Here is a 22,817-nt window from a genome sequence, read left to right on the forward strand (position 1 = left end):
CGGAGCCATCGATATAAAGATCCACCTGCACATGCCCTGTCCAGCTCTCAGCATCCCGTCGCCATGGTAACCCCATGGTAACCCCATTGGGGCGGTCCTGCCATCGAGCACTAAACTAGGCACAAGGTTACGATCTTCATCCTCGTAATTTTAAAGTCAGGCTGGGGGGGGGGGGGGTCTATATGACCTGATATTATAGGCCCCGATATCTGAACTCCTGTATTTTCTACGAACGGTCTGAGATAGAGCTACTGGGTGGGAGAGACACAGATAAGACAAAGAAGGTCAAGTTGAAGCACAAACCATAGCAGTGACCGTGCATCCAGCCCAGTATCATCGTGTGTGTGTGTCTGTGTACTTGTGTGTATCTACGTGTATACAGTGGGGGCGTGTCCACTCAAAGCCATGTGTGTCTCACAGTCTAACTCATGGCCAATCACCAGCCTGATCTGATGGATCAATGCTGGTGATTATCAGTTATTAATGAAGACAGAAGGATCACTAGAAGCTCTTTAGCCAGCCCAACAGGAGGGTGGGGGGGGGGGGGGGGTTGTATTGGTTACCACAGCAACAGTAGGAGCCTTGTGTGGTTTAGTTTAGTTCTGTGACAGCCATGACTTCTCTGACTTCCACAAGCAATATCTGCCATTGATGACAAACTAAACATTCATATGAGGAATATATTACAATAAACCTTGTCCTGTTATCTGTGTGTGTGTGTGTGTGTGTGTGTGTGTGTGTGTGTGTGTGTGTGTGTGTGTGTGTGTGTGTGTGTGTGTGTGTGTGTGTGTGTGTGTGTTTTCCTTAAAAATCAGTGAAGCAATCAATTTTTTCCTTTCTCTGGAGTTTGACAATATATATTCCATGTTCTACAATAATGATATTAACAAGATTAAAATACTATAATACTCCTCCGGTTCCTTGTATTATTTTAGTCAATAACTCAAAATGCACGATAGCAGGATCAAATGCAACATCCACCTTGACAACAATAGAGGGTGTCTAGACATATGGCCTTATATCTGCAGTCTTCCTCCTAGCAGGATGCCCTAACAACGACCTGTATCTGATTACACTTTTTACAATTATCAACGTTTCCAATAATGTAGTCTGATATATCCATCCATGACATGTATCATTCTATGCATAAAAACGGAAAAACTAACTAGTGTCAACTATTATAAAACTCATCATCACAATAAATGGGTGCAATTAAACAATAAGTATCAAACTAGTATCAAAGACTTTGGGAACAATTAATTAACATAATAACGGGGTTCTTCCTCAATAAAAGCCCGTGAAATAAACCTAACCTTGTATAATAAAATGTGCATTTTTATAAGACTCTTATTTTGAAGGAGGGGTTTTTACTCAAACCGGATGTAGTTTTATTGTGGTACCCAACATTCTTGTTATCGTTGTTTTTTTTTTGCATAACACCCACACCACATATGGAAGATGTCGTCCCCTTTTATCACAACATTTCGGAGATTGTGTGGTCAAACATTTTTTAAACACAAAGTCCTCTCTTCGTCTGGACCCGGACTCCGACCCGGAACCAGAGGACTCATCCAGACCACAGCATACAGTCAGTACCAGTGCTTTAACTCTCGTTACTTTCTGCTTTAAGGTCCGTTTTTTAATCTCCTGTGAGATGTAAGGATATAAACAGTACGCGTCTCTTGGTGCAGGTTATTTGTAATTATTAATGTGTGCAGAACAATTTTGATCTAAAACGGAATCTGAAAACTGAATCAAGGTTCAGGTAAAACCTGTTCAGGCATTAATGAAATGGAATAAATAGGTTCATCAGGTAGCGTACACACCAGCCCTTTAACTGGTTTCAGATGTCTGTCATAACTTCTGGTTATGACTCTGTTATGGTGTCATTACTATGCTCTTTGTCCAGACCATTCTGCTGCTTTCACTTTAGTTTTCCCAGTCATCCTGAGATGACTCTGAGCTCCACATCCTCTGAGCTCCACCTCCTTAACCCTAAACTAGTATCCCTCCTCTGAGCTCCACCTCCCTGATTCCTAAACTAGGGATATTCCCGATTAGACTGGTGATAATAAAAAGACTGTTGTTATGGAAAGCGACAGGACTTTTCTCCATACCCTTCCAAGTTATTTCATCTTCTCCACAAAGCATTTCCATGCTAAGTGACCTAATACGGTCCACTCTGCAGCATGTGTCAAACATCCGAAACTACTGTTCATAAGCACTATCTAAACTAGCAAGCATGCTGGTCTCAAAAAGAAACTAGCCGTACTGCTGCTGTTCTGTAGCTTGGGTCAAAAGACCGTCTTCATCTGCTGGAGTTTTGGTATTCCAGGTAAAACAGTCTCTCAAACTGCTCAAACTGTTTGAGGAGAAATACAGACCCTTAAGGGGTATGTTTTAGAGTAAGAATGTAGGCAGCCATCTTGTTAACCCGAGGGCTGAATACATGGAGGTGATAATCTTTAACTCTCATCATCATGAAGGGGGATCGGACCAACATGGAGGACAAAAAAACAAAGTGGTCAGTATTGATTTTTTCATATTCTTTCACCATCTTCTACTTTACTTGCATACAGATTGGGTCAATATCTTCCCAACTACCCAAAATAACGATTATAAATTGTCAAATTCTTCAAAATGAGCCAAAAAGTAACATCAAGTAAAGTCTGTGTCTGTGTGTGTGTGTGTGTGTGTGTGTGTGTGTGTGTGTGTGTGTGTGTGTGTGTGTGTGTGTGTGTGTGTGATCTAGATCTGTATTGAAGGCAACATCGCGTCTGGGAAGACGACCTTCCTAGAGTATTTCAGCAGGACCAGCTCCATAGAGGTAGTGGCTCCTCGCCCCTGAGTCCATCAACAGCTGGTCTACCGCCACTGATGGACGAGTCGAAGTAGATTAACTCCTGATGTGTTCCCTCCTACCGTGTGCTAGGTCCTACCAGAGCCCATTTCTAAATGGAGGAATGTTCGTGGACAAAACCCTCTGGTACGATTCACGAAACATCCCTAGACACAACATGCATTCAGATGAACAACAAGTTAACATACAGTCGGATAAATATCGCATTAACATACAGTCAGTTAAACAACATGTTAACGTACTGTCAGTTAAACAACATGTTAAGATACGGTCAGGTAAACAACATGTTAAGATACGGTCAGTTAAACAACATGTTAAAATACGTTCTGGTAAACAACATGTTACCATACAGTCAGGTAAACAACATGTTAACATACAGTCAGGTAAGCAACATGTTAACATACAGTCAGGTAAGCAACATGTTAACATACAGTCAGGTAAGCAACATGTTAACATAGTCAGTTAAACAACATGTTAACATACTGTCAGTTAAACAACATGTTAAGATAAGGTCAGGTAAACAACATGTTAAGATACGGTCAGTTAAACAACATGTTAAAATACGTTCTGGTAAACAACATGTTACCATACAGTCAGGTAAACAACATGTTAACATACAGTCAGGTAAGCAACATGTTAACATAGTCAGTTAAACAACATGTTAACATACTGGCAGTTAAACAACATGTTAAGATAAGGTCAGGTAAACAACATGTTAACATACAGTCAGTTAAACAACATGTTAAGATACGGCCTGGTAAACAACATGTTAACATACAATCAGGTAAACAGCATGTTAACATTTGTGTGTGTGTGTGTGTGTGTGTGTGTGTGTGTGTGTGTGTGTGTGTGTGTGTGTGTGTGTGTGTGTGTGTGTGTGTGTGTGTGTGTGTGTGTGTGTGTGTGTGTGTGGCAGGCTCTAATGTACCAGGACCCGGTCCGCTGGGGTCTCACCCTGCAGACGTACGTCCAGCTGACCATGATGGAGAGACACCTGAAGTCCCTGGTAGGCTCACTATACTCCTATAACTACAATAGGATCACTATACTCCTATAACTACAATAGGATCACTATACTCCTGTGACTACAGTAGGATCACTATACTCCTGTAACTACGGTAGGCTCACTACTCCTGTAACTACGGTAGGCTCACTATACTCCTATAACTACAATAGGATCACTATACTCCTATAACTACAGTAGGATCCCTATACTCCTATAACTACAATAGGATCACTATACTCCTGTGACTACAGTAGGATCACTATACTCCTGTAACTACGGTAGGCTCACTATACTCCTGTAACTACGGTAGGATCACCATACTCCTGTAACTACGGTAGGCTCACCATACTCCTGTAACTACCGTAGGATCACCATACTCCTGTAACTACGGTAGGCTCACTATACTCCTGTAACTACGGTAGGCTCACTATACTCCTGTTCTCCTCTCTCCAGGCTGGTCCAGTGTGCATGATGGAGCGGTCCATCTTCAGCGCCAAGTACATCTTTGTGGAGAACCTGTTCAGGAGGTACTGGTGACCCCGACGGCTTTAGAGCCACAACCTGCAGAACTTTAAGGCTAAATCCATCGTCTAGGAAACATCTGTTTGTTCAATCCACAAGTTAAACACAATGGGAAAGCCATGACATCATGATAAAGGACGCCATGTTAGATTGTAGTCCAAAATGTTAGCTTTGTCCAACGCAAACTTATCACGTAGATTCACGATGTGGTATTAGTGCTAAATAAGTACTTGGTGTTCAAAGAACTGTTTATGTAGTCCTAATGCTGAGCAGTTTTCTACTCATGATTGTTTATTTCGAACATTCAAGCATCTTGCACATTGTGAAGGTATATAGTATGTGGTCCAGGGTTTCCTTACTCCTGGAGGTCTGACATGTGAAGGCCACCCCCTGCTGGCCGCCAGCGATATAACAGCTGCTGTGTTTCAGTGGGAAGATGCCGGAGGTGGACTTCGTCATCCTCACTGAATGGTTCGACTGGATCACAACCAACCTCCACCTCCCCGTCGATCTGATTGGTGAGAGCCCAGGAGTACCAATAACACACGTTACATGTTCACAGGTAGAATGCTGTAGACTTCGTAGTTTAGGGATTTGCTTTGCATTTTTACACTGTCTTCATAGTAAATAGTTTCTTGCGGTCTTGTATGCTGGGTGATTTTGGTATGAACACTGCCAAGGTTAGGGGCTCCAGTGTTTCCCCCAGAAAATGTCTTAGTCAAGGTGGACAAGGAGCGGGGTGGGGGGGGTTGGCGTCAACGTTTCAATCCCTTGGCACGACCATTGTTGTAAACAGTATTACTGATGCATTATTTAACTTTATTTTTTATACCTGATGGAAGTATGCTTTCTTTCCCTACTAGACTTTTATACTTTGTTAATGCATAATTATTAAAAAATATATTTATACTTTTTTTTTCTAATATATATAGATATATTTGTATACATTGGTAGTCAAGGCGGGTCCCTATTGTGGTTAAGGTGGCCGCCTTAACCATACAGAGCTTGGGGAAACACTGTCCATTCCCTGTGTAGCTCAACTGGTAGAGCAAGGTATTAACCCTGCTAGGGTTATGGGTTTGATTCCCTGTCTATATCCACTGGTAAAGCAAATCACACTAAGGCCCCGTCCACACGAAGCCGAAACCGTTACGGTTTCGATCTATCCGGTTTCGGAGTATCTCCGTAAAGACGGAGTCAAGCGAAACCGAGTAGATCTGTAGAAACGCTGTAGTACACATTCCAGGCCCATAAGGGGCGCTGCTTCTGCTACAGAAATAAATAGTAAGAAGAGGCGAGCATGCGCATAAAGGGTGAGACTCCGCGGGCTTAACAGTCATTGGCTAGGAGGTCGAGGGGTGGGGCGATGACGTCATGGTTTGCGGTTTCAGTCGGTTTCAGGCGTCCACACGAATCCAAAACGAAACCGGGTAGATTTGAAACCACCTCCGAGGGTGGTTTCAGAAGTTTGCGGTTTCGGTCAGCGGATTCGCCGGCTTCGTGTGGACGGAAGGCCGAACCGTACAAGACCTTTGCGGTTTCGCCATGAAATCGGCTTTGTGTGGACGGGGCCTAAGGGTCAGGGGTTAGATTCCCACTGGGACCGCCTGTGCTAAGGCCGCATGCACACATGGTATGGTTTAGATGCTTTAGAAAAACCTTCATCCCCTCACACTGTGGTCTTCCTCACATCATGTTCTCCCTCCCTTGGTCTTCCTCACACTGGTCTTCGTCGGCCCCCTGGGTCCAGTGTACCTTCAGACGTCCCCTGAGAAGTGCCAGGAGAGGCAGATCCAGAGGTGCAGAGAGGAGGAGAAGGTCATCCCTCTGGTGAGTCTCAGCGGTCACCACTCCTCCTCCTCTCAACCGTTACCACGGGGATGTTTGGACCTTTTGCATTTAATGGGTTTGGTTACATGGACTTCATTGGTTTTTAATGAATGAACACCGACCAGGGTGAATGACTGAATGACGTGGGTGTGTTTTTGTTCCAGGACTACCTGAGGTCTATCCACCAGCTCTACGAGGACTGGCTGGTCCACCAGTCCTCCTTCAAGCTCCCAGCTCCTGTCCTGGTAGGTCCCCCCCCAGGGTTGAAACTGGGCTCAAACTGGGCTCCAAACTGGCCTCCTAACTGGCCTCTAACTGGCCTCCAAACTGGGGTTCAAACTGCCCTCCACACCGGCCTCCCAACTGGGCGAAGTACAGTAGTAATAACAAAACCTCAGTTGGTTTGCAAAGAGTTTGTTATACTTCTGTTCAAGTGATAATAGTGTCTTTATCTGTCACTCTCGTCTCTTTTTAAAGTGTCGGAGTGGTTGTTGTTATCCACACCAAGCCCAGGGTTAACGTGTGTTTCCGGTGCCTGCAGGTGATCCCAGCGGACCAGGACCTCCCAGAGATGCTCCGGCTTTACGAGGAGAACCGGGACAAGCTTCTGACCTCCAGCAACCTCCGCTAGACCCCTGCTCTCCCGCTCCCTGCTAGCTCAACCGCTGGCGCCGCTAGCTCCTAGCGTAGCATCTCGTTGCTATCGGTCTCTCTGCCCACTACCAGAGAGGGAACTGATGCTGGGGTCTAGTAGTTATCGAGTCTATTTTATTGTTACTTTAACCTTTACTTAAATGTAAGACGTTTGCCTTAGAAGGGATTAACGGGGACCAGAGATTGTTTGTATTTAATGTGGATTTATTTAATACAGATTTGTTGTTTTATGTCATTAATATTTAACTTGATTTAGATATTTATGAAGCCTACAGTAATAACGGATGTTTACAACAATTCTGGCAAAAAAAAGAAGTTGACCAATGTATCATAGTCAACTGTTTGTATTGGATATGTGGCTGCTGGATTTAGCCTTAAACTGTTACAGTCCAAACTAAACGTGTTATGCAGCTTCTCTCACCATGCGGGGGCGTAGTTATAGCCTCACACCAAGGGGGGAGGCTTTCTGCTCTGGGATTCCTCTGTATTCGTTGTTCTCCCTCTTCTACATTCTCCGTATCAAATTGAGCACTTCTTCGTCATAAGGTCTTCTGCTTTGGGCCCCTTTTGATTGAAACACCATTTTTTTTTTTTTAAATAAATGCCTTTAACGCAATATCATGGACTTTTAAACATTGTCAAAATAAAAGCTTTTTCATGACGACCTTATGAGTCAACTTTCCTCTCTTGAATATATTTGTTCATATATATATATATATATATATATATATATATATATATATATATATATATATATATATATATAATGTCCAAGACACTTAGTAATATAAATATACAGATATTAATAACCATTACAGATCAAGTAGAAAATATCAAACAGCCTCACTCACAAATAATACAACCTTAAATGACGTACAATGAATTTAAAAGTCCCATGGCATGCTACTTTATGAATGCTTTTCTATAGCTGTTAGTGGCCCCCTAATACAGTCCTTGAAGACGTTCAAGAAATTCAGCCTTGGTGCAGAATTACAGCCACTACGAGCCAGTCGAGCCAAAGGATTGTTGCCCGCGATTGTTGACTGCGATTGTCTCCCACCGGAGCACCACCGCCTCGGCAGCGGGGCTCCGGCGGGTGACAATCGCAGTCAACAATCGCGGGCAACAATCACTTTCTCCTCCATGTCGAGGTTCATGTACTCCAGGGAGTCAAAGCCAAAGTTTCTTTCCCCCAATTCCTTCTCAGCCATGGCTGAGATAACCCCCACTATGAGGCTCATTGTGGAAATACCACAGACGTCAGAGAACCCGACGTGTTATGCGCCATAACACGAACAGCAGAACGGTTATCCAAATAACAAAGAGGTATACAACACTTGCGCTACAGTGTGTGTATTCACACACACACAAACAGACACATGTGGCACTCGCACGGTCGTAGCTAATTGTCTCATTGGCGGGCCAAATTCTCTGGGCGGGCAAGGCAGAGAAAGGGGAGGTAGCTTGGCCCCTTATGACGACATATGGGGCCAAATCCGAAATCGGAGCATCCAAACTTTCATTTTTCAAAGGCGGAGCAGGATCCCTAGTGCTCGTTTTACACCGAACGCCATTTCTAGTGACTGGGGGATCATAGGCAGGCTAAGGGAACTCATATAGGTAGAAAACCTCATAAAGTGAAATTTTCATGCCATGGGACCTTTAAGTAACTTAACTACTGTTCATTAGGTATAAATGGTTAACTAACCAGGGCGTCTGTCTGAATGAGCCTCATCACACCCTTCTCACACTGTCTCTGCCTGATGGTCCAACAGTCTATTCACCTCTTTGGTTTGGTGTCTTCTTATTAAGACTTCCAAAATATAAAACCAGACTGGAAACAGCTCTGGTCTTAACTCCAAATCCACCCAAAACATGGCAGGAATTTTATTTATTCTCGAAATTGTCTTCCATCAATCAACCAAACCATCCTTCACTGTGGACCAGAGCTCAGATAGCCCATCTGAGAAGATCTGAAAGCAGGGAATCAACATCGCTATCTCCTGGATGGCAGTGAAGGGGTGAATCCAGAGAGAGGGTGAATCTAGAAAGAGGATGCCGAGAGAAGGTGAGACGATTCACAAGAGAGACTATGTCTCAGATATCGATCCGATATCAGATATCGGATGGACACTATCAGACATTATGATGAGATGGAGAAGAAGGATAAGTGTGACTTGGCCGAGCTGAGAGGATGGAAGTGGGCGTGTTGGGCGCTGTGAGCAGAGGGGAGGACCCGTTCACATTCACACAGATCCGGAGCGAAGAGGAACCGACTACCGTCGAGCAGAAACAACAGCACTGGGAAGTTGTGACCAGAGGAGCTCCAACCTCTGCGACCAGGAATCCCGCGCCGGACCAGGACCCCCGTGGTTGACTCCCAGTCCCAAGCCGACAAAACTACACCACTCCGCGGGGGAAAGGGTCCGAGGGCGGATGTGGCGCACCCAGGGGGGGGCGTCGGCTTGTAACCCGAAGCGCAGAAGCGGCTCCCGGTTTGGGGTCGCCTTCCCCCCGGGTGAGGGATGGTGGAGCCCGGGGAAACATGGAGGATGAGGAAGAGCGTGAAGCTGGACGAGGCCCAGGCGTCCGCCCGCAGCTGCGCGGGGCGACCGGACTTCTTGCCGTGCCGTGACGGCGCGCAATCCGCGTGCACGACGCACAGCCACGGCAAATGTTTCAAGTTGCACTGGTGCTGTCTCCTGGGGTGGTGCCACTGTGAGTAGCCTACCCCCTCTCTGTCTGTATCTCTCTCGTTATCTCTCTCAGTCTCTATATCTCTCGCTCTCCCCCACTCTCGTTATCTCTATCTCTCTGTCTCAGTATTCCTCTCTCTCCGCTGGAAGACCTCCAAAGTTCACCCATGCAACACGCTAGTTAGTTGCACTTGCACCCTAATTAGTTTCACCACGTTAGTGAGTTGGACCACGCTAGTTAGTTTGTTTCAGGCGCTTCTTCTGTTTTTGTACTCGATGGTGTTTCCAGTTGTGTTCTACGACAGAGAGGCCTCTCCCACGTATTCCGGTCGTCCCTTCAGCTCTGGCACACGTCGGCGTTGTTGTTCTAAAGGGGCCCATGTAGAGGCAGTTTATGAGGGGTTAAGAAATAACCGATCTATGTAGCTTATGTACATCACGGCTGGAGAGGATATAACTTCTACAGAGGAAGACGAACTAAAGGGGAGGGGGGGACGAAGGATGAGTAAGTTAGAGGAAGTCTTGGAGAGTTTGAAAGAGACGAGTTGTGAAGAACTCCTTAATGATGACGGAGTAGAGACGTTGACGCGCGTCTCTATTCGTCTTCATTCAGAAGTTCGTCTTCGCAACTCGTCCCCGTCAGATGGCTGCAGATGTTTAATTCACTGTAGGGAGTGAAAGAGGCGCTCGGACGGAGGGAGGGAGATATATATTGATGAGCCAAGAGTGTGTTCAATAGAGCATGGAGGTTCACTGGAGCCCGTCCAGAAGCACCGTCACACCCTCCGCTACCCGCTCTGCAGACAAGTCCATTTAATCTCCCTAGCCCTTCATCAGTGTATACCAAAGGGCTTCGCAATCACACAGGCTGCATTTACACCCCCCCCCCCCCCGACTCTGAGCCATCTGAACTGCGAACCTCAGTCAGTTCATATCACTCAGTGCCAGAGAACGGACCATTCATTAATTCATTCATGGGTATCAGGTAAATAAATGGTGAATGGACTGCATTTATATATATATATATATATATATATATATATATATATATATATATATATATATATATACAGATATTTTTTTATATATATATAGCTTTTTTAACAAGTGGTCACTCAAAGTGCTTTTCAATTGTGTCTAACATTCACCCTTTCATGCACACATTCACACACCGCCGGTGGTGTCAGCCAGCTCATTGGGAGCAGTGAGGGTGAGGCGTCTTGCTCAGGGACACCTTGACACTAGCCGGGGATTGAACTAGCAACCTTCCGGTTTCCAGCCAACATGCTCTACTTCCTGAGCCCCATGCCGCCCAGATCTGTCTCCCAGACCCCCGGTCGCACAACTCCACAGTACACACGATCTGGGGAAGTTCGGGACACTTTCCCCTCTTTGTGCACAGTAAAGGGACTTCCTGTCTGCGGACATGTGACATGTGACATGTGACACGCCGTGTCTCCATGGTGACGCGGGACAAAGATCGAGCTGTGAAGCAGAGCGCCTGTCACACTCGGCTCTGTGTCCGACTCCCCCCTGAGGCCGGCCGACGCTCACAGGTTCCGCCGGAGGGGCCGCGAACCGCCTCACAGGCCGCCTCCCCACAGGAAGTGGGCGGGTTGTGGGTCTGTCTGGTGTTCTTGAAGGTCTGTCTGGTGACTCCACAGTTACTCCGGTGGAAGTTCTCCCGGATCTTAAATGGAGAACCGCCCGCTCTGCTGTGTTCTAATATAAGAAAGTATAAATTAAGGAATAAAGGAATAATTTTGCGTAAAAAAAATCGCAATCGGAAACAACTCAATTTTCCGGGGACAGTTTGTTGGGCGGCACGGGGCTAAGGAGGTAGAGCGGGTCGGCTGGTAACCTGAAGGTTGCTAGTTCGATCCCCGGCTCATCCTATGTGAGTGTCGGTGTCCCTTAGCAAGACCCCTCACCCTGACTGCTCCTGACGAGCTGGCTGTCGCTTTGAGGGGTTGACCCTGCCGTGAATGTGTGCATGAATGGATAAATGTTGGGCAATATTGTAAAGTGCTTTGAGTGACCACTGGGTAGAAAAGCGCTCTATATTATAAATGCCATACCATTGAGCTGTGGACATCATTGGTCCGATTTGGAGAACATCAAATCCTGTGCCGCTGACGTCAACACTCCCCCCTCAGCCCTCACCCCTCTCCTGTCTCTCCCCCCAAACACCTGTCCCCCCCCCTCCCCCGCCCTCACTTGTCCGCAGGTAAATACGTCTACCAGCCGATGACCGACGTGGTCCAGCTCCCCAGCACGCCCATCCCCTCCGGCCCGGCAGGCCACGCCCCCTCGCTGAGCCTCTCCGCCCTACTGGCCGAGCGCTTCCTGAGGACCGCCTCCTGCCTGGTCTCCCCGACGACCTCTGACCCCCTGGGCCTGGGGGCTCGCGCCCCACAGAAGGACTACGCCGTAACCCGCATCGACGGGCGGGCCTTCTACGTACCCCTCGCTCGGCGGACTGCGACCTCACGCGCGTCTCAGACGACCGGCGTGCCGGAGAACGCAGAACTTTGGGATGAAGCCGAACTTCAGGATAAAGCCGAGCCTCGGGGTAAAGCTGAACGCGGTTTACGACCGTGTTCTCGGTCGGTTTTGTCCCGTGGAGAAGCTCCGCTCCGAGGGGAATCTCCAGCCCAGAGACAGGCCTCGGACCAAGGGTTGGCTGGGCAGAAATCCTGGGGCGGCCCCTCCCCTGCCAGCCTGGAGGACTCGGGAAAACCCGGAGTGGACCAATGCTGCGCGGATCCAGAGCCCGACGAGGGACAAACCGACATCAGCAAGGCTCTTTACGAGGATCTTAATGAGGAAATGAATGAGGATCTTAACGAGGGGAAGTGGGATCTTCCTCCCCTTCCTGGCTCAGGGTCTCTGCAGGACTTGGCCGAGGCCCTGGAAACCACAGTCTGACACACGCACGCACGCACACACACACACACACACACACACACACGCCGCATGCTATATATAAGCAATTTCAACTAGGGTTCGAACCGCTGGGTTGGCTGATCCCGGTTCGGGGCGTGTGCGTGTTGTCCGGTTCATTCTGTTAAAATTCATTCTAAAAAAGTGTTGCTCGTGACCTGAACCGAACCGTGAACTCTGAACCGCTCCACTCCAGATGTAAACGGTTCTGTTTAATCTCTGCTGTTGAAGGTGGTTTGAATTCGCAGTTGATGTAGGGGAACAACTCATACGACTAATAAAAAAATGCTTTAATAGAAACGCTGACTGTCTTGGCTATGGTAACCGTTTTGTTGGATTGCCGTTTTAATCTTCCAGCTTTAACCTAATTTTTTTACTTTTCACTTTGAGATACATTCTGTGTTTGAAAGGTGCAATTTGAATAAAGTTTGATTTACTCTCAGAAAGCCAGCCAGACCGCACAGGGAGTCGTTTAGCTCCGAGAGCTCGTAAATGATTAGCATCATATTATGTAGCTTAGCTCAGCCAACTCTTGATTCCCTAAACTAAAAGTCAGGCTAGCTGGAGGTGTGCGAGCGTGCGTGTGTGCGTGCGTGTACGGTGTTTCCTTGCAACAGAGCTTCTGCTGTAGTCTTCCATCAGGTGGCCAGACTGGAACCAGCTGGTAAACACATTTGCATGGGTGGTAATAACACATCAAATAGACAATCTATTTTGAGAACAGAAGATAGAGCTTGTACAGCTCGTTCCACAGTTAGGAGGGTCCAACCACTGGGACCCTCATCAGCCAACAGACCTCTCTCCCTCAAGCTGCTGGTCTCCTAACGATCTGCTAATGAAGGGTGGGCGTAGTGGATGGTCTGGAGCCCAGCTGGTTCCTCCCCCTCCCTAGCCGAGGTCGGACCAGGAACCCCTCCACCCACCCTGGGGAGAGCTCTGCCCCGTCACCCCGTCCCCCCCCTGACTCCAGAACCATAACATCCTGTCTTGGTGCCCCCCCCCCCTCCCATTTTATTTGTATAGCCCTTAATCACAGGTCCAGTCTCAAAGGGCTTGACAGGCAATGTGTTTATGACCCCCCCCCCTGACCCTAGCCCCCCAGAGGGCCAGAAAAAACTCAAGAAATCTTGAGATTGAACGCAGAGTGGGGGATCCCTCCTTCCTGGGATGCTCAGGAGTGCAATGAAGTGACATATATACATTTTGAATCGCTGATGGAGTCCTGGCCGGTTAACCGTAAGGAAGGCATTCAGTTGTAGTCACTGCGAAATCGACTCACAAATTAGGTTTTAGGCCATCAGAGCCTTCAACGAGACCTGGAGTAGAGGCACAAAGGTGGTAGCACGGCCCGAGGATTCAAAACAACAACAGGATAACGAGAGCAGATAGGAATCCAAAATGAGGAAGTTCTGAAATTAATTTTACCGTACATTGTGAAGGGACTTCATTTATACGGCGCTATTCTAACCAGTGGCCACTCAAAGTAGGGCTGCTCGATTATGGGAAAAATCATAATCACGATTATTTTGGTCAATATTGATATCACGATTATTCAAACGATTATTTTTGAGTTTGAAAACATGCATTTATTGACACAATCAATTATGACATAGAAACACGTGTAAGTATCCAAAATAAAACCTTTTTCGTGTGTAAGTGTACTGTCTGCCACAACATTCTGAATCCAACATTTGATTTTTATAAAACATTTCATGAATACAATATATTCAGCCAAATGCACTGACGAATGACTCGACTGAAATAATACATTCCCTATTTAATGTCTAGAGAACAACGGTCCCAGCATTTCTCCATAGCAAAGTTAAAAGTCACAAAGCCATAACAAACACATGGCTAATAAAAATCATATTGTTGTTAAACAGAAATACATATACAAGATGTACTTGGCAGTTCTGCCTTAAATAACTCTTAGTTAAAGTCTGCTATAGGAGCTTGTTATCGTTCATCAAATAGCCGCGTTTACATGGCAGATCTATGCCGCATAGATTTCTATGCGGCATAGATCTGTTCCTAAAATGTGTTCCGAATGTACTGTATACATGGCAGTAACAAAAGTGTCCGTTATGTCTCTCGCGCACACCTGACACGTCTCTGGACCGGCGGCGACATAATGTATGTCTTATCACTATCGGGGATTTTTAAATTTGATTTTAATGAAAGCACAGCAGGAGAGAGCTTTTCTCTGCCTGCTCCTTCAATTAAGAAGGAGGAGGACAGCGCAGCAACGTCAATTTCTCGTCAGAACTTTATCAGGCATGAAAACGGGTCAGGGGTGAAAAAGGTGAGAAGGATATTATCCCTCTAGTGGGGTCCGGGGTATCCATGCAACTAACGATTATTTTAATAATCGATTAATCGATGAATCGGATAGAAAAAAATAAAAATAAAATTGGAATTGCCGCATCTTTATTCAAAAACTGAATTATTACTTCAAATTCACAGTGCAGACTGAAATGTAAAAACACCAGGTTATTGCTCCAACGTCCCGGAACTATTAAAAGTAATATTAAATAATAAAAAGATTAAAAAAACATAACTGGGATAACACAAAAAAGAAACATACAATGTATGATATACTTCTATATGTATATAAGGGATGTCCATGGTTAACCGGTCAAACCTATTGATACCATTTTCGAGACTCCTTGAAATAGAACTTGTAATATTGCTTTAATTGCTGATAAGATGATGATAGTTCAGGATAGGACATTAAACAGGTCATAATTAATTCTATCTTTACTATATATTTTATATTACTGGGAAAGTAATATAATTTTTTTTTTGGTCTTCACCAACATCTCAATTTTTTTTTTTTTCTGCTGCATTTGAACGCATCAATCGTTTTTCTGAGCCGACCTGAACACATCACATTTGACACTGTTTGTGACCATTGGTTAGTTGTTTTTTATAAGCTAACTATCTATATCCTGCCGATTTTAACATGGATTTAAAAACTGCATTACTATTTTTAACTGACGGGACTTTCTACACCGTCCGGTTGTGTGATTACTACCGCTGCTTTGAATGACTGTTGATGCACGCGGTGCCGACTCCGAGCCCGTCTGCACAACGTCTGCAGCAGCAGCAGCTGACAGAATTTTCGGTTGGACCACTAGACGGATACTGAGTTGAAGGAGTTTTTTTTAACCTAAAGACAGTGAAGGTACAACACTTTTATGTAGGCCTACAGTCCAGTTTTAAGATATGACAAATACAAGCTGTGGTCGCTCACACTGAAGCTCGCTGTGGGCGTGCATGAACCGTGAACCAACCTGTCGGCGGCTGGCTGTAAACAGTGCTGCGCCTATGAGTAACTTATTAATCGCGCGACACAACGACATTTAGTAATCGATTTTTTTCGATTTTATCGATTCGTTGTTGCAGCCCTAGTTAAAATGGTATTTTCAATCACTCGTATTACTGCAATACCTTACTGCGTCCGTATCTCTGCCTATGTACACAAATATATTGTATTCGTGTGCAGCACTTTGGTCAACTACTGTTGTTTTAAATGTGCTATATAAATAAACTTGACTTGACTATGGCCTATAGCCTACTTATTTTGGAGCGCCTGGTCCTCTACCAATGCTACCGCGACAACAGCTTTCCGGGTCCATGTTTTCCTCCAACGACCGAGCGAAATAATAAAACGCTTGAAGTGTGGGCGTGGCGTCAGATCCGAGATCCGAGTCGGTTCGCAGAGAATACTCGAACGCAGCATAAGTACAGCACTTTACGGAGGACTATAAACTGGCCGGCCTCTGAACCTACCCCCCCCCCCCCCCCCATAAATATTTTTTCATCGAATCTACACGATTCACGGAGGTCACCTATTTTGGTTTCAAAACGGCGAATTTCGCCGAAAGGTGAGTGATTTTCATGCCTGTTTATATTTACCCTATGCTCCGCCACAAACAAGAGGAATTGGATGCGAGTCCGCAGCCAAGACTGGTGGGAGAGAGTGGTCTTACGGGAATTTAGTGACCAGGAATCCTCGAAGGTCCTACTGCAGCTGCCATCTCTCTAAGTTAAGAAGTACTTTAACATTCAGCCTGCAAAAGTACTAGTAGTATGTAACCAATTTTAGGAGTGTAAAAGTGAATTACAGTATAATATAAGTTGGACTAACAATAAGACCAGGACCAGAATCAGAAGAGACCAAATTCGAGAGGAGCCACTGTACTGAGCAACAACAATGAGGCAGACACAAGAGTAACAATTGAGTAGCCACTCTTATATTTTACAGTGAACAAAGTAATTTGTCTGGTTCGTACAAAATGCAAAATATTATACCAAACAGTAATGAAAATAAAAAAGTAGTGTGCACACTTAAAACAAAAATGTCTGGTGGGGCCCTTAAAATAAACGGAGTTGTTGAAAGTTCACCCGATTCCAAGGTTTCTTGTAGTGTAATGTGAGTGTATTACTTGTGTGAATGAGTGTGTACGTGAATATCTCCTCGGTGCTAATCTTCAATCAGGGTAGTTGGCTCGCCATCTTTCACAGCAGGAAGTTGTCCTGAACCTCAGACTCTCAGTCCTCTAAAAAACCTGACCTGTAGACAGGGTCACACAATACATTCAACACTATCCATTCTCAGATGCATCATTAGGGATATCAGATGTCGAAAGATGCACACAATTACACAATTACTTATTCTGACAAATCTTCATCTCTATTCAATTCTCAAATATCTATCTTTGTTGTACAACGTTCAATCTTTAGTGTATCATTCATGAGAACTAAATATTAAAGTGCTCACACATTTACCTGTTCATGTGAACAGTTTAAATAATACTTATGGCAAGTAACCATTAACATACAAAACCATTAATTATAAACATCTGAACCATGTGCAAATAACATAACAGTACACATTTTGAGGTAGACTCAGAGGTATTAAAGAATTGTGCTTAGTTCACTCTTACACTATAGGCCTATTCATGTCCGAGATCTGCACCAAAAATTACCCTCTAATTGCTTTAAACTCAGTTGGAATAACATAAATGTCTTCAATAAATTGCACAATACAAAATAAACTTGTTTTATATTCATCACATTCACAACATATCAAATTACTATTTTTTCCCTAATATCACCACTGCTTTCTTTCAGCACACGGAAAACAGGAAAATCGCACAAGAGCAGCTGAAGAGCAAATTTCTCACCGTTGCTCTGTGTATCAAGGTGGAGCATGCCAATGCCGAACCTCGTAGCAGCTCTCCGGAGGACAGGCAAGCAGTTAGCCTGCTAAGCACAGAGCTAGCATTAGCATGGCCGCCGACGATAAGCGTCAAGCTATCTTTTCATCAGATAATTAACACGTCTTACCGACGTATCTCTCCTTCGTTCAGCCACTTGGCTCCGGACCTCCACTGGGTAAGTGCTCCGACTCTTTTTCCTTTTTCACAGGTTTTACTCTGGGTTCTTTCTCTGGTTTTCCTCTTCTCCTTAACGCACAGCTGCCCTCGCTTCCCGGGCCGAGATCCGAAAAGACCGGAAGAGCAACGCGACTGCACTTCCTCTCCGAGCCGACTGGCTGAGCGTGGCCTGCGTAGCTTCTGATTGGCTGCTGAGAACTAGCTGAGAACTAGGTACCCACGTGGGACCATGCGAGTTGAGCGGTGCATTCAAAACAAATAAGATAATCAAAGCAAAGTCTTTCTTCTTTTACGGTACTAAATGAAGTGTTTCTTACACCTGGTTACAAGTAGCCTACTAATTTACAGTTATCTCGGACGCGCGCGGACACCTCATTAATAAACACACATGTCCCGTCGCTTAGCAACCGGACACGCTTACCGGACTACTTTTACGGAGTGATAACAAAGACGTGAATCAGGCAATAAATCCACTTTCCTTGACAGCGGTGAAGTTCGGTGTGCTTAAAAGTACCGACGGAGCTCAGTGAACTACTGCGGCTGCTCTAAGTTAAACCCCAATCTATGCGGAATAAGTGTATACATGGCGATTTAAAACGGACTACACCACCTATTCTATTCGGCATAGAATCTATGCCGAACAGATAATTGTATTTCGAATGAGGCGTATACATGACCATTTTCTATGCCGCATAGAAATCTATGCGGCATAGATGTGTCCATGTAAACGTGACTGTAACGTTACTGAAACTTTAATATTCCACACGGTAGGTCTACTCCAACATGTCTGTCAACAGTCGATGCTGCTGATTGGCGGTTCACTGGCATGTCCCGCCTCCTGCCAACGGCATACTTCCTGATGCAGCACGCCTAGTTCAGACCAAAGATTCACCTTGCAACGGCTTGCAACGAGACGGTTTTAGAACGTCGCAGGGGCTGTGTGAACGGGTCGTTGCAAGCCGTTGCAAGGAGTTGCAAGGCGTCGCAAGGCGTTGCAAGGAGTCGCCAGAGATTGAACATGTAAAATCGCAAGGTCCAGTTTTAGAACGCGGCGATTTAACTATTCCTCTTCAGCCAATCACAGCACAGAACAACTTGTACGTCACGGCCTTACTCCGTCCCGGTACCGTACTGTCCACTCCAGCATAAAAAGATCCGAAGATGGCAGACTTCTGGTCCGAGGAGAGGGAGGAGAACTTAATTCAGTTGCTGGAGGATCAACCGACGTTGGTCGATATCCCCGACTTCCAGCTCTCTACACAGATTGGCGTAGGCACCCTGTTTCTGCCGCTGAAGTAACCAACTGCGGCTCCATATTCTTGGCTTTATAACTCGCCGTCTTCTCCTTTTCATGATTAAGTTATCCATCTCCAAGTAATAGTTGAGCCGATGGTGAACAAAGACAGATCAAACTGAAATTCAACTAACGGAAAATGCAATGTATCCAAGTACAACGGGTAATATAAACTAACTGTAAGCTCCAGCTATTTACTCCAATGCAGATGTAGTGGAGAATGACAAAACACAGTAACTCTAGCCTACTCTCAAGCAAAATAAAAATAAAACTAATTGCAAACCTAACTAATCTAACCTACGCAAATGATAATGTTGCGGCTCTCAGCTGTGCCAGAGCGTTCACAGTTGCTATGGAAACCACCTAGCGTCGCAGCCCGTTGCAGCCAGTGTGAACTGCCCAGTTTTAGAACGTCGCAGCCCGTCTCGTTGCAAGGCGTTGCGAGTTGCAAGCCGTTGCAAGGTGAATCTTTGGTCTGAACTGGGCTTTAATTGTACTCCCTCTCGCCGCGTTGAATGCTTTCGCATGCGCGTCTCTTTCATAAACTTTCATAAACTCCCTAGGCCTACTGTAAAATGGAAAATGTCAAATTAATCGTTTCAACTCGATTATACGAGTTTGGAGATCGTTTGACCCCAAAATCGATATTGCGATCGAAATTCGATTAATTTCACAGCCCTAACTCAAAGCACTTTACAATACTGCCAAACACTCACCCATTCATACACACATTCACTCAGAGTCGGTGGAGTCAACCTCAGTGGCGGAGCCAGGAAATTTCCATTGGGGTGGCCAGGATGGGGCCAGTGATAATTTTTGGGTGGCAAGCATTTGTCTCACCAGGAGATGCAGAGCTATTTAAGACACATACAGCAAACATCTCAACATTATTCGGAATTCAGATGAAGGTGCAATAGAAAAGTATTCAATATATTTAAATTGTTCTAATACCTAAAGGCAAAGTAACAAAGAAGCTAAAACTTAAAAGAGAATATACACTTATTCTGTATTCATACTTGTTTTTAAACTGTGTTGATTTACTGATTGCTATTTGTGTTTTTATTTGTATTGTACGACTGAGTCGAACAATGGTTGTACAGATATGCATTGACAGCAAGGTATTCTATTTTATAGTAGAGATGTCCTCAGTTTATGGCGACAAGCCAAGTCAATTCTCTCAGTGTATCATCAGGAATACAAAACAAGGATACAAAATTAGAAGTGCAATGTTTTTTTAATCAAGTCTGATCACAATATGGATTTATCTTTAAATAACAAAAAGTATAAAATACTGAGCTAATGTATAGAAATATGAAAATAAATAAAATAACATCCTGAATACAATTTGCTGAATTCCAACAAATGTAAATATGACAAGCATTAACAGCCTGTTTAAATAAGCAGTGTCAATTTTTCTTCAATTCGATCCATAAACATCTATCAAACACATAATAACAAACATCATATTCACAATGGGTATTAGGCGGACTCTGCAAGATTAGATTCAAGTTTGAGCCACATTTACACATATCAGACAGAGAATCCAAACAGTGACATCTCATTAAAACTGAACACTTCAATGACTGTCCTTAAAGATCTATCGGTTCTTGATTTGGAAATGTCCGTTTGAAAATGGAAAAAAAGGCATATTCAATTATTAAATTACAACAGAGATTAATAACAATCAAGATAAACTCATACATTGGAGTGTACTATCCCATGTTACATCTAATGGATTATCTGAACACTATAATCTGCTTAAAACGTTATAGATTTGAGGCCATTCATCCAACTCTACTCCAGTTGAGGACGGTGAGTGGTATGACTCATACCTGTTTATGAATTATCAGGCCACTGTATCAGATTGGGCAAAACTGAAGTGGAATTAAAGTGTCCAGCATGTGTGAAAGAGTGAGTATACCTGGTGGTACCTTGGGCCGCCACTCGTTGTTGGAGGCTCCTCTCTCTCGCTGTCTGAATCTTCTGTGGGAATCTAAATATATATATTAAAAACATTAATACGTGTTTAAAGTATTTTCCACAAGGTGTAATGATCCACTATCCAAGTATTTCACAGATACAAAAGATTAAAATTCATTTTCTACAGCATTAAACATATACAATATAAACTTGTGGACAATATCGATGAAAAGTTAGCAGAAGAGTACAACATACAATGTAAGATTGACAATTTACCTGGGGATCCACTGGGGCCACTCCTCAGGGAGGACTCTTCTGTCCTGCTCTTGATCAATCTTTCAGAAACATCAAAAATAATTACAATAAGGTGTACAGGTAATTTTCCTAAAGGTTTTCTAATGCATGCTATATAGTGTTTAACAAACACACTAAGCTAAAGTATAATATTAGTGAAAGTGTCTCTGGGTAGCAAATACAAATATGCCATACTTTAATGTACTGAAAAAACGAACTGATATGTTTTACAATGCACTTTCAACCTGACCTGTATATGAATAGACAAACTTTAAGCCAATTGTAAATAAGATAACCTCATACCAAGCTGTACTATATGTGAGTCTCTATACTGTATACCTGGAGGTCCATTTAAGTTGCTGCTCTCTGGGGGCTCCTCATCCTCGCTCTCTGCCTGTTTTTTCTCCATCTCACCCTCATTCTTTGCCTTAGCTGACTTCTTTCCACTTGCCCTGAAGAAGGACGCTATGTCTGCCTTCTTCCTCTTCATTATTTTTCCCTCTTTAATGACACTTATCCAAAATGCAGCATAAATACTGTATATACCTGACACAATCATAACACGTTCTGGCAACAATAGCAGTTAACAGCAAATAACTAGATCGAAAGTCGATCCGAAGTTGCAAAAACAAATACGTGTAGAGACTAGAGAGAGATTATATTAAAACACTGTACACAATCTCGCAACGTAGTTATCAAATACAGCATAGCATATAGCAATTTTAACAGTTTACTATGTTCTCCTCCGATCTACCTTGCTTCTAAACTTCGCAAAATAGATAGTCATGGGTGGGATAGTCACAGTTATTATAAGACAAAAACAACATCCATTATGATATCATACCTTTCTGTTTTGGGTTTCTTCACTTAGCCGCAGGTGCCGGTCGAAGCGTCAGATGGTAACAGGCATTCAGGCCATGCTTGAGCCGTTTAATTCAAATACAGGACGTGTGCGCGCTGCGCGCGGCTAAAGGGTCCGGCAGTGTACTAGCGGTGCGAGAAAGGTTCCGCATTTTTCCACAGCCGTCAAAACTTTTGACCGCTGTGATCCGGTGCTTGGGGTGGCCAATGGGGTGGCCGAGATTCTACGGGGGGTGGCCGTGGCCACCCCCGGCCACCCCCTGGCTCCGCCACTGGTCAACCTGGCAAGGCAACAGCCAGCTCGTCAGGAGCAGTCAGGCTGAGGTGTCTCGCTCAATGACAGCTCGACAATCACAGCTAGGAGGAGCCGGGGATCGAACCAGCAACCTTTTGGTTACGAGACAACCTGCTCTACCTCCTCAGCCACATGCCACCCCATTGTCTCGTAGTCGTCAGCATGTTCACACCAATCCACCGAGACACAAGCACACGGAGGAAGTCGAATAATAAGACTTCCTGTCCAGATTGTTTTTGT

At 44.6% G+C, this 22,817-nt stretch overlaps 3 protein-coding genes and 2 long non-coding RNA genes across 7 annotated transcripts in view; 3 read left to right on the forward strand and 2 right to left on the reverse strand.

The window, feature by feature from the left end:
* si:dkey-191g9.5 (rap1 GTPase-GDP dissociation stimulator 1-B) overlaps nucleotides 1-164 on the forward strand; it is an 11,504-nt gene extending 11,340 nt beyond the window's left edge. The window contains exon 14 of the mRNA XM_056609693.1: nucleotides 1-164. This exon is cut by the window's left edge and continues 396 nt beyond it. The gene's annotated coding sequence lies outside the window, so the exon portion shown is untranslated.
* A 1,227-nt stretch (nucleotides 165-1,391) lies between these two features.
* Nucleotides 1,392-7,465, forward strand: tk2 (thymidine kinase 2). Its single transcript, XM_056610080.1, has 10 exons — nucleotides 1,392-1,588; nucleotides 2,487-2,524; nucleotides 2,753-2,827; nucleotides 2,933-2,986; nucleotides 3,777-3,866; nucleotides 4,320-4,393; nucleotides 4,818-4,906; nucleotides 6,139-6,218; nucleotides 6,383-6,463; nucleotides 6,760-7,465. Exons 1-10 carry the CDS (start codon nucleotides 1,459-1,461, stop codon nucleotides 6,847-6,849), a joined length of 801 nt encoding a protein of 266 aa, XP_056466055.1. The 5' UTR covers nucleotides 1,392-1,458; the 3' UTR covers nucleotides 6,850-7,465.
* A 1,671-nt stretch (nucleotides 7,466-9,136) lies between these two features.
* On the forward strand, nucleotides 9,137-13,194 carry LOC130404662 (UPF0524 protein C3orf70 homolog A-like). The gene is made up of 2 exons (XM_056609517.1): nucleotides 9,137-9,590; nucleotides 11,796-13,194. The coding sequence occupies exons 1-2, from the start codon at nucleotides 9,398-9,400 to the stop codon at nucleotides 12,494-12,496; spliced, it is 894 nt and encodes a 297-aa protein (XP_056465492.1). The 5' UTR covers nucleotides 9,137-9,397; the 3' UTR covers nucleotides 12,497-13,194.
* A 3,355-nt stretch (nucleotides 13,195-16,549) lies between these two features.
* Nucleotides 16,550-18,209, reverse strand: LOC130405124 (uncharacterized). Of its 2 annotated transcripts, none has more exons than XR_008904301.1 (3): nucleotides 17,864-18,209; nucleotides 17,701-17,782; nucleotides 16,550-17,087 (listed from the first exon to the last, which is right to left on the reverse strand). It is a non-coding gene; the product is annotated as an uncharacterized LOC130405124 (long non-coding RNA). The 2 variants fall into 2 exon arrangements; XR_008904300.1 differs by having other exon boundaries at nucleotides 16,554-17,087; nucleotides 17,701-17,779.
* A 2,458-nt stretch (nucleotides 18,210-20,667) lies between these two features.
* On the reverse strand, nucleotides 20,668-22,759 carry LOC130404571 (uncharacterized). 2 transcript variants are annotated; one of them, XR_008904239.1, is made up of 3 exons: nucleotides 22,266-22,759; nucleotides 21,404-21,462; nucleotides 20,668-21,200 (listed from the first exon to the last, which is right to left on the reverse strand). It is a non-coding gene; the product is annotated as an uncharacterized LOC130404571 (long non-coding RNA). The 2 variants fall into 2 exon arrangements; XR_008904238.1 differs by lacking the exon at nucleotides 22,266-22,759 and having other exon boundaries at nucleotides 21,404-22,259.
* Nucleotides 22,760-22,817: the final 58 nt, after the last annotated feature.

Source organism: Gadus chalcogrammus, chromosome 15, assembly GCF_026213295.1.
Source record: "Gadus chalcogrammus isolate NIFS_2021 chromosome 15, NIFS_Gcha_1.0, whole genome shotgun sequence".
Classification (NCBI taxonomy): domain Eukaryota; kingdom Metazoa; phylum Chordata; class Actinopteri; order Gadiformes; family Gadidae; genus Gadus; species Gadus chalcogrammus.